At 45.4% G+C, this 11,749-nt stretch overlaps 1 protein-coding gene across 2 annotated transcripts; it reads right to left on the reverse strand.

Annotated features, from left to right (window-relative positions):
* Window positions 1-1,485: 1,485 nt before the first annotated feature.
* HAX1 (HCLS1 associated protein X-1) lies at window positions 1,486-10,152 on the reverse strand. 2 transcript variants are annotated; one of them, XM_040332559.1, is made up of 7 exons: window positions 10,001-10,152; window positions 6,685-6,893; window positions 6,341-6,525; window positions 5,401-5,440; window positions 4,157-4,272; window positions 3,950-4,073; window positions 1,486-1,827 (listed from the first exon to the last, which is right to left on the reverse strand). In XM_040332559.1, exons 1-7 carry the CDS (start codon window positions 10,048-10,050, stop codon window positions 1,721-1,723), a joined length of 831 nt encoding a protein of 276 aa, XP_040188493.1. In that variant the 5' UTR covers window positions 10,051-10,152; the 3' UTR covers window positions 1,486-1,720. The 2 variants fall into 2 exon arrangements, with proteins under 2 accessions (XP_040188493.1, XP_040188494.1); XM_040332560.1 differs by lacking the exon at window positions 10,001-10,152 and adding an exon at window positions 9,932-9,999.
* Between the last annotated feature and the right edge of the window lie 1,597 nt (window positions 10,153-11,749).

Raw genomic sequence — 11,749 nt, forward strand, 5'->3', positions numbered from 1 at the left:
AGCAACAGGCTTGTGTAAATGTCACAGCACCCTGCTACAAGTGTCGCATGAAAGAACACATCTCCGGCATCCTTTTAGACTTGCATTGCTCCTCCCTGCTGGGCACTGGCTGCGGCAGATTTTAGCTGTGCAATCTTCTGATCGATCTAAATAAGGAATCAAGCAATGGGTAGAGTGTAACCAAGCAGCAAGGCTAATGTCAATGTCACAGCACCCTGCTACAGGCATTACATAAAAGAACAGATCTACAGCATCCCATTAGATGTGCATACTGCTCCCTGCTTTAGCTGTGCAATCTGCTGATCAATCTGATTGAATGTAATGAAGCAATAGAGTGCAATCAAGCAACAGGCTTGTGTAAATGTCACAGCACCCTGCTACAAGCGTTGCATGAAAGAACACATCTCTGGCATCCCTTTAGATATGCATCCTGCTCCCTGCTGGCCACCGAGTGCTGCAGATTTTAGCCGTGCAATCTGCTGATCAATCTAGTTGAGTGTAATCAGGCAACAGGCTTGAGTAAATGTCACAGCACCCTGCTAGAAACATTACATGAAAGAACACATCTCTGGCATCCTATTAGACTTGCATTGCTCCTCTGGGCACTGTGTGCTGCAGATTTTAGCTGTGCAATCCACTGATCAGTCTAATTGAGTGTAATGAAGCAATGAAAAGATTGTAACCAAGCAGCAGGCTCGTGTAAATGTCGCAGCACCCTGCTACAAGCTTTACATGAAAGAACACATCTCCGGCATCCCTTTAGATGTGCCTCCTGCTCCCTGCTGGCCACTGAGTGCTGCAGGAGTTTAGCCGTGCAATCTGCTGATCAATCTAATTGAATGTAATGAAGCAATAGAGTGTAATCAAGCAACAGGCATAAGAAAAATGTCACAGCACCCTGCTACAAGTGTTACATAAAAGAACACATCTCTGGCATCCCATTAGACTTGCATTGCTCCCCCCTGCTGGGCACTGCAGATATTAATTAACAGTCTAATAAGAGCGTCACAGCATCCGGCTTCAAGCGTTATATGAAAGAACACATCTCCGGCATCCCTTTAGATGTGCATGCTGCTCCCCGCAGAGTTTAGCTGTGCAATCTACTTATCAGCCTAACAGACTGTAATCAAAGCAACTGATCAAAAGATTACACAGCTAAAGTCTGCAGCACCCAGTGGCCAGCAGGGAGGAGCATGCACATCTAAAGTGATTCCGGGGGGCGTGTTCTTTTATATAATATTGGGGAAACGCAGGAGAGGGACTGAGGTCACCCACACATGATGAATCGATGGCAGTTTTTCTGTGCGGGTGACCTCAGTCCCTCTCCTGCATTTCCCCAACATTATATGAAAGAACACGCCCCCAGGATCCCTTTAGATGTGCATGCTCCTCCCTGCTAATAGCTGTGGGAGGCGATCAGCATTCCTGTCCCGCTCACTCAGAGTGACAGGTCCTCTTTAATAAAAAAACGAATGACACGGAGCGGTGAGTTCAACAACAACTTTATACAAATTCAAAATTTACATTGTGACAAATAAATGAAAGAAGCCCCCCCCCCTGGCTTGTCACATCTCTTGGGGGGGGGGGGGGTTCCAGGCTACGGAAAGGCCACATATTAGGGGAGGGGGGGCCCCCGGCTGTTACGTCCCAAAATAATAATGAGATTATCCGGATCTTCCATAGGAGTCCTGAGACCTCAGAGGGCCAAGGGGGGTGGAGCTTATCGGTCAGAGAACCATCGGTGTAGGAGGCGGCTCAGGATCGTCTGCGAATCGGAGAGATCTGGGAGGGACGGAAGTGGGTGGAGAGGGGCGGAGTCCTGGGGACCTGATGGGAGGGAACAATAGAAGGCGATGAAACAAAACAATAAAAAACGTTATCAATAAAAAGAAGCTTCATCAAGCTTTATTGTAACTTGGATGCATTAACAATAACAAGCCAAAGCACGTAGCTCTGCCCCGACTCCTTCCCCCTGTCCGACGCGTTTCACCTCAAAAGGCTGAAACCCCTGAAAATAAACGTTATAAATAAAAAGCTGCACTTCTACCACATCCTTTTTTTGACTGTTTTTACAAGAATAAAGCCAAAGCGCAAAGCTCTCCCCAAGACCCGGCTCCCCCAACCGACGCGTTTCGCCCCAAAAGGCTGAAACCCCCCAATAAACGTTATAAATAAAAAGAAGTTTCACTTCCACCGCATGTTTTTTTTTTTTTTACAATAACAAGTCAAAGCACAAAGCTCTGCCTTGGACCCAGGTCCTTCACTGACGCGTTTCACCTCAAAAGGCTGAAACCCCCAACAATAAACATTATAAATAAAAAGCTGCACTTCCATCACATCCTTTTTTTTTTCATCTTTTTGCTTCAAAAAGCTTTATTGCAACTTACAAGAACAAGCCAAAGCACAAAGCTTTCCCCCCCTGCCCTGGCTCCTTCACTGACGCGTTTCACCTCAAAAAAGTTAAACAACCCCCCAGTACACAATGAAGCTGCACTTCAACTGCATCCTTTTTACAAGAATAAAGCTAAAAGCATGAAGCTCTGCTCCAGGCCCGATTCCTTCACTGACGCATTTTACCCCAAAGGGTTGGGGGGGGGACTAAAGAATAAACTTTATAATTAAAAAAGAAGCTCTGCATTTCCATCACATCCTTTTTTTTCTTCAAAAAGCTTTTTTTGCAACTTGGATGCATTTAAAAGAACAGGCCGAAGGACAAAGCTCTCCCCCTGACCTGGCTCCTCTTTGGGACGCGTTTCACCCCAAAAGAGTAAGAAAAAAAAAAGAAGCAGCTGCACTTCCATCACATCCTTGTTTTCCCTTTCTGCCTCAAAAAGCTTTAATAAAACTTCAATTCACAAGAACAAGTCAAAGCTCTCCCCCCTGACCCAGCACTTCCTTCACCGACGCGTTTCACCCTCAAAAAATACTTATTCAAGAGGTCATAATATTTGTCATTTAGTTGACTTTATATTGTAAACGGTATCTAATGGCCCAGAGTACGGAATAATTCGAATCCCTGTGTCCAATGCTCTGTGGGGGAGAGTTTCATGGAGTTGCTGTCCCACAGGAACAGGAAGTGAGAGGAAATCTCCTCCTATTTATCAATGAAAACAGGAAGTGAGAGGAAATCTCCTATTTATCAATGAAAACAGGAAGTGAGAGGAAATCTCCTCCTATTTATCAATGAAAACAGGAAGTGAGAGGAAATCCCTTCTTCGTTATCAATAGAACAGGAATCCATGGTAGGAAATGTACCCTCACCTCCTGTACTAGGGACCACCGTGACATTTTCAGCACTTCCTGTCCAACAGGAAGTGAGAGGAAATCTCCTCCCCTTCTTAGACAGTTGTTCAGCATTGGAAGATTTCTCCCTCACCCCTTGTTCTGGTGACCACACCCACATTGAGAGGGTGAACCTCCCTTGTGGGGACATTGAATACTTGATGGGGGGGGGTCTAACCTCAAAGGGGTCTGCCACGTACAAGCAAATCAATCACAAACAACTTTATTGTTCATTTCTGGTCAGAGACGCTCACCGTTGGCTTCAGCAGCCAACCAGCTCTAGCGTTAAAACTTCTCGGAAACGCCCCCCTGGGGGAAGGGGCGGGCACACTGACCACCAATGCATGACTTCTCTTACTGCCCCATTACCACTGGCCACACCCACTTTGATTAGGCCACACCTCATTTCCGTGATCCTTGGTTTATAAAGTAGACCAGCGATAGCCAACAGATCTTCAGCTGGTGAGAGACTACAAGTCCCATGGTGCCTTATTGACTGTCTAGGAACGGGAACGCCCCCGATCTGTCCATCCCTAATCGAACGCCTTCTGAATTCTGGACACTAGAGGGCGCCCTCTAGGCAAAAACATGGTACCCTAGGCCAAGGTCAAGCTGGCAGGTGTGTACCGAAGGATTATGGGAAATGCTGGTCGCCCGTTTCTCTTACCGACAATGGAATCCCGGGGGGCATCGGGGCTCCCGCTGCTGATGACCTCATCGCCTCTAGTCACCGTCACCGTGGTGGTTGTGTTACCCTGACCGTCCCTCACCGTCCGCCGTTCCTCCACCGTCTGCAGAGAGAAAGAGTGAGGGGGTTAAATGAGGAATCCGCTGAGCACATGTTAGAGGAGTTCCTCTTTAATTCTGAACTCACCCCATCGGGTCTCATGACTTTGGAGATGGAGACGCTCCGGAAGAAGGATGAGGACGGCGGCGCTTGTGGTTTGAGGACAGAGTCCAAACCACGGGAGGAGACCTCCGAATCTAGAACTAGAGAGACCTGAGGTCAGACCACAAGACCGAACCCTCCAACCCAACCCCCCAATAGACCGAACCCCTCACCACCCCCCCCCCTAATCACACCACAAGACCAGACCGAACCCCCCACCCCCCAATCACACCACAAGACCAGACCGAACCCCCCACCCCCCAATCACACGACAAGACCAGACCGAACCCCCCAATCACACCACAAGACCAGACTAAACCCCGCCAATCACACCACAAGATCAGACCGAACCCCCCCCCCAATCACACCACAAGACCAGACCGAACCCCCCAATCACACCACAAGACCAGACCGAACCCCCCACCAATCAGACCACAAGAACAGACCGAACCCTCCACCAATCAGACCACAAGATCAGACCGAACCCCCCACCCCCCCAATCACACCACAAGACCAGACCGAACCCCCCCCAATCACACCACAAGACCAGACTGAACCCCCCCAATCACACCACAAGACCAGACCGAACCCCCCACCCCCCCAATCACACCACAAGATCAGACCGAACGCCCCCAATCACACCACAAGAACAGACCGAACCCCCCAAATCACACAACAGACCGAACCCACCACCACCCCCAATCACACCACAAGATCAGACCGAACCCCCCACCCCCCCAATCACACCACAAGACCAGACCGAACCCCCCACCAATCACACCACAAGACCAGACCTAAAACCCCACCCCCACCAATCACACAAGACCAGACCGACGAAACCCCAGCCCCCCCAATCACACCACAAGACCAGACCTAACCCCCCAATCACACCACAAGACCAGAGAAAACCCCCAACCAATCACACAAGACCAGACCGAACCCCCTACCCCCCCAAACACACCACAAGACCAGACCAAACCCCCCACCAATCACACCACAAGACCAGACTGAGCCCCCCCAATCACACAACACCAGACCAAACCCCCACCAATCACACCACAAGAACAGACCGAACCCCCCAACCCCACCAATCACACCACAAGACCAGACCGAACCCCCCACCCCCCCAATAACACCACAAGACCAGAGAAAAAACCCCACCAATCACACAAGAACAGACCGAACCCCCCACCCAATCACACCACATCCACCCAAAATGGGATGCCTACCTTTATCCTGCTTGGAGCCCCCTGAGCCATTATCTTCCAGCTAGAGAGGAAAGAGAGACAGTAATAGGACCCCATCTGAGGGCAACACCCCAAAAACAAAGTGTTCCCACCATCCCTGTGCTGAGTTCCCGGGTCTGTACACCCGCTGTGCCCCATTATGAGGGGTTCCCACCATCCCTGTGCTGAGTTCCCGGGTCTGTACACCCGCTGTGCCCATTATGAGGGGTTCCCACCATCCCTGTGCTGAGTTCCCGGGTCTGTACTCCCGCTGTGCCCATTATGAGGGGTTCCCACCATCCCTGTGCTGAGTTCCCGGGTCTGTACTCCCGCTGTGCCCATTATGAGGGGTTCCCACCATCCCTGTGCTGAGTTCCCGGGTCTGTACACCCGCTGTGCCCATTATGAGGGGTTCCCACCATCTCTGTGCTGAGTTCCCGGGTCTGTACACCCGCTGTGCCCATTATGAGGGGTTCCCACCATCCCTGTGCTGAGTTCCCGGGTCTGTACACCCGCTGTGCCCATTATGAGGTGTTCCCATCATCCCTGTGCCGAGTTCCCGGGTCTGTACACCCGCTGTGCCCCATTATGAGGGGTTCCCACCATCCCTGTGCTGAGTTCCCGGGTCTGTACACCCGCTGTGCCCATTATGAGGGCTTCCCACCATCCCTGTGCTGAGTTCCCGGGTCTGTACACCCGCTGTGCCCATTATGAGGTGTTCCCATCATCCCTGTGCCGAGTTCCCGGGTCTGTACACCCGCTGTGCCCATTATGAGGGCTTCCCACCATCCCTGTGCTGAGTTCCCAGGTCTGTACACCCACTGTGCCCATTATGAGGGGTTCCTCTGGGTATAGGAAGCCAGGATTGGCTCCACCCACCTATAACTGGATTATCCCTTTAACCAATGGAGTTTTCTTCTGACCAAACATGGAGGCAACGTACCCATCCTCTCCTGTCTCGGGGGGCCGCGCTTGGCAGTGGAGGCCCCTCCTCTGTAGGGGAGTTCTGGGAAGGTGGCGTCTGCTCTTTGGGTAGGAAGGAGTCCGGGTATTTCAACATGAAGTCTCGCAGAGAACCGCCTCGGGGCCCCTCTGGACTCGGTCTTGGTGGTTGGATCTCCGGCAACCCTACACAGAAGGGAGAAGAGAAGTCACCAGAGAGCAGAGAGCTGGACGCACCCGGAACCAACACAGCAAGCGTTGTACTATGTAGGACCCGGTGGAAGGTCTATATGGAGTCAATGGTTCTCTATGGCGGCCGCATCCGGAGGACATTATTAGACTCACGGGGAACATCGCCCATCACCGCGCCAAAACCGGAGAAGAGTTCATTGAAGTCCCGGAATATTTCCTCGAAGCCGAACGGGTCCTGGAAAGGGGGGCGGCCGCCCCAGAAGGGGGAGTGGAAACCGGAGGGGCCGTGGAAGGAGGAGTCTTCATCCTCATCATCGTCATCCTCCTCGTCTCCCGGAGTCATCCCTCCAAAGAACGGATCCCTGGGGGGGAGGGGGGGTAAAAAGAATCCATGATGGCGACGACGGCATCAACACCGAGTCATTTCCAGCAAAATTATCCGAAATTCCCAAACAGTACAAAGGGCAAAAAATAATAATAAATATAATAAATAAAAACAACAGCATTAAAGATTATTATTACTATTATTTTACTGGTATTATTTTTATTTTTAACAATAATAATAAAATTATAATATAATAATATATAGATAATATAAATAATAAATAAATATAATAAATTATAATTGTTATAATAAATAAATATATATTGTTGACAAAGATAATAATATTTAAAAAAATCATTACAATAACTAATTGTGATGATAATAATAATAATAATAATAACAACAATAAATAAAAATAACAGCATTAAAGATTAATACTATTATTTTATTCTTAACAATAATTGTTATAATAAATTATAATTGTTATAATAAATAAATAACAAAAAAAATAACAGCATTAAAGATTATGATGATGGTAATAATAATAATAATAATGATAAATACAAATAACAGCATTAAAGATTATTATTAATATTATTTTACTGGAATTATTTTTATTCTTAACAATAATTGTTATATTAACAATATATATTTTTAAGTTGATAGTAGATCCCAGGATCCAAAAATGCAGGAAAAAAAATCAAATAAAGGCGAAAAATCGCAAAAAATCTCCAGAGCACATGGGCTCCAGAAGGGCCATGTCTTCTCCTATCGCTAGGCAGAAAAAAAAAAACTGAGGCTGGATGTTTCCAGAGAGTGGGATGTACCCCGGGGACACGCCCCCTGGGAGGTGCTGTACTGAGAGAAGTTTTTTTAACACTAAGCCTGCATTCACACCTTGGCGTACCAAATCGCGGCGTTTTGTCCCGCGAATTGCGGCGACAAATTGCGGCGTTTTGTACCGCGATTTGCGCCGACAAAACGCTGCGAATGTGAATGCAGCCTTACTCCCTCATTGGAGATGGTTCACATCTCCTATGCCGAACGCCGAAAGCCGCCTGAAAAAAAGGTCCGGGACTTGTTTTCAGGCGGCAGGCGTACGGCGTGGAGGTGTGAACCATCTCCATAGAGGGCAATGTGAAATCATCCATCCAGCGTCTCGGGGGCTGCTGCGGCGTCGCACTACAGGCGTATATACGCCTAGGTGTGAACAGAGCATTTCTCTGCCTAGTCTCTCCTGAAAGGAAAGGTATATAACCCTAAGGTCAATGCTGCTGTGTCCGTCCATGAACTGAAGAGAAATATATTTTTATATAACAATAATTGTATATAAAAATATATATTGTTGACAATGATAATATTTAAAAAAATCATTACAATAACTAATTGTGATGATGATAATAATAATAAAAATAATTATAATAAATAAAAATAACAGCATTAAAGATTATTAATACTATTATCTTACTGGTATTATTTTTATTCTTAACAATAATTGTTATAATAAATAAATAACAATATATATTTTTTATATAACAATAAATGTATATAAAAATATATATTGTTGACAATGATGAAAATATATATATAAAAAAAAAAAATGACTACAATAACTAATTGTGATGATGATTATAATAAAAATAAATAACAATAACAGCATTAAAGGTTATTATTACTATTATTTTACTGGTATTTTTTTTTCATTCTTAACAATATTTTTTATAATAAATTATAATTGTTATAATAAATGTTATATTATATATATATATATATACACACACACATATATATATATATACACACACACATATATATATATATATATATATATATATATATATATATATATATATATATATATATATATATATATATATAACATTATAACAAATTATAATTTATTATAAAAATTATTTAACAATTAATATATTATTATAATAATGTTATTATAACAATTATTTATTATAACAATTATTATTAAATATATATTTATGGATAAAGGTAAGTACCCACAAATATATATTTTACCCATAAGTGTCCATAAATATATATTTTATTTGACAATAAATGTATATAAAAATATATATTGTTGACAATGATAATAATATTTAAAAAAAATCATTACAATAACTGATTGTGATGATGATAATAATAATAATAATAATAATAATAATAATAATAATAATAACAGCATTAAAGATTATTATTACTATTATTTTACTGGTATTACTTTTATTCTTAACAAAATTTGTTATAATAAATTATAATTGTTTTAATAAATTGATATTTTGTATATAAAAATAAATGTATATACAAACATATATTGTTGACAACAATAATAATATTTAAAAAAAAAAATCATTACAATAACTGATTGTGATGATGATAATAATGATAAATATAATAAATAACAGCATTAAAGATTGTTAACACTATTATTTTACTGGTATTATTTTTAGTCTTTAAAATAATACTAATAAAACATTAGAATAATAATGGTAATATTTTATTTTTATTAGTGGTAGTAGTATTGCTTGAAAATTATTATTTTTTTTGCAATTATTAATTGTAATAATTATGTTCTGATTATTAATTTTGAATATAATTCCTGTACAACAATTTTTTAGTAGAAGTTTTTTTAATCACAATTTTTATAAATGATCAATAATTATCGGTTGAACTACCGTATATATATATATAGATAGAGGTGTATATGTATATATATGACGTGTTGTGAGGTCGCAGTGGGTGGCGTCATCTGTTGGCGTTCTCGCGGCTCGTTCGGCGTTTCGTCACATTTTATTCCCCCGGATTTATAATCGCGGCGGGGGCGCGATGACCCGCGGAGCTCACCTATAATATCACAGGTTGGTTTTTCGGGGTTGGGGGAGGGGGAAGGACGGAATTCTGCGCCGATAACGCGTTCCCGGCGGGGATTGAACCCGGGACTCGGACTCTGGAGACGAATGTAAAAACGTCTCCATCCGAATCACACAGAGATTCATTTATAGATTTATTCCCCACCCCCCCCCCTCCTCCAGAGACCCTCATTGGACCCCCAGGAACGACCCCTACCCCAGACATGATCCTGCCAGAACGCAGGAGGGCTTCACCCCCCTTCATAATGACGTCACTTCCTCTCACCTCATCCCAGGGGGCCCAAAGAATCTCCTAAAAAGGTCAAAGGCGCTCATCTCCCCCCAAATGTCACCAACAACAGCTGGAAAGTTCTCAGCACACTGCCACTTCCGGTCAGCAAATGCTGCGAAGGTGCCAACCAGCTCCCACTTCCGCCAACCAGACAGCCATTCAGCTTTCACCTCTGCTAACCCAAGACCAATCAGCTCCCACTTCCGCCAACCAAACGTCAGACAGCCATTCAGCTTTCACTTCTGCTAACCACCGACCAATCAGCTCCCACTTCAGTCAAAACGAACCACCAATCAGCTCCCACTTCCGCCAACCAGTCGCCGAACGATGACTGAACTTCCGCCAGCCCCACGTAAGGCATCCAGCAAACGCGCGCGTCGCGACGTTCCTACTGCGGAATGTGATTGGCCAAGCAAGCAGAACGTCAGCCAGTGTGCGCCGGAAGCGGCTTTATGTACAGGAAGTGGAGCGAAAAAAAGGTGTGAAAGCGACTAGAATGTGTTTGATGTTTATTTTTTATGAATTTATTGTGAATTATTATGGAATTTATATAAATGACTGGCTGTGAGGATTTCAATATAAACCTACCTTGGGAGGGAGCCCAGAGGCTGGCATTGCTGGAAATGCCGGTTTGCCCGGCTGGCATTGCTGGAAATGCCGGTTTGCCCGGCTGGCAGACTGTCTCCAAACAAATGCAGGCCGGGCTTTTCCGCTTTCTAAGTGGTCAGCTGACTTGTTCCAGACCAATGAGTCAAAAGATGGAAGCCGGAGGAGGAGGAGCAATGAAGTGTTTATCCCTTTCCCCGCCCAGCCCCAATGTCCCTTTAACACCCCCGGCGGGGGAAGGCATGGCCCATCACATAGCCATGGTGATTGGCTGTCACAGTGGTCACATGATCAGGGGGTCGGCCCTGGTGGCTTCCCGCCACCCATATATGCGGCGTGTGGGCAATACAGCCCACCCCCGTTTGCCACCATGCATATGTGTTACATAGGGGTTAAGAGGACCTGTCACTTTACCCATCAAAGGGGGAAATGCTGAGTTCTTGTTAAACCCACAGCCCCGGATTCCCACCATGGCCCCAGTTCTACCCTCCTCGTCAGGGTCCTTGGAAATCCACAGTACTTGTAGGTATGGGGGGGGGGGGCCATGTGACCTCCCTCCTGGGATACAGTGCAGCCAATCACTAGGCTTGAATACAGTCACATGGAGGAGGGGAGAAGTTTATTAACTTCTACGTCAACTCAGGGATTCGATTTTAGACCAGGGAGAGGTGCCCCAGCAAGAGGGGGGGTGGAATCCGGCTCCCATGTGTCAGTAGCAGCTGCAGGGGAGAGGAGGGAGCATCAACAACGGCTGGTCACATCTTACGTATTGATATTTCTGGGTGTGTAGGGACAGCTGACCAATTCTCAGGTTTTGTGCTCTAAAATTGGACCAATACGGGCAGGTGGCCGAGACCACAAGGTGCCCTACTTCTCACTACTACCGTGCTGATCGCTGTTCTCCTTGCTGGAGAGGAAGCCGCACCTGAAGTGCAAGGATCTCCCTGCTTCATCTTCATTCATTCTGTGGATCCGTGCTTCCTCCACCTCTATCATTACCGCACTAGTCACCGGGGGGGGGGGGGGGGGGGTGAAGCTCTGACATAAGGAAGCAATGACCTGCCACTACCAAAATGGCCACCTCCACACAGTTCAGGACCACGGCACAGTAATTCAGTCATGCCCGTTGGGATCAAT

This window comes from Rana temporaria, chromosome 13 (genome assembly GCF_905171775.1).
Source record: "Rana temporaria chromosome 13, aRanTem1.1, whole genome shotgun sequence".
Taxonomy (NCBI): Eukaryota; Metazoa; Chordata; class Amphibia; order Anura; family Ranidae; genus Rana; species Rana temporaria.

Bases quoted from the DNA above. Each gene is read 5' to 3' on its own strand.
- HAX1 (XM_040332559.1), bottom strand. From the start codon at position 10,050: ATGAGCGCCTTTGACCTTTTTAGGAGATTCTTTGGGCCCCCTGGGATG. The intron at 4,074-4,156 runs GTGAGTTCAGAA...TTCTCTCTGCAG, and splicing joins AAGTCATGAGACCCGATGGG to ACGGTGGAGGAACGGCGGAC. The intron at 1,828-3,949 runs GTAAGAGAAACG...CCCTCCCATCAG, and splicing joins CCCCCGGGATTCCATTGTCG to GTCCCCAGGACTCCGCCCCT.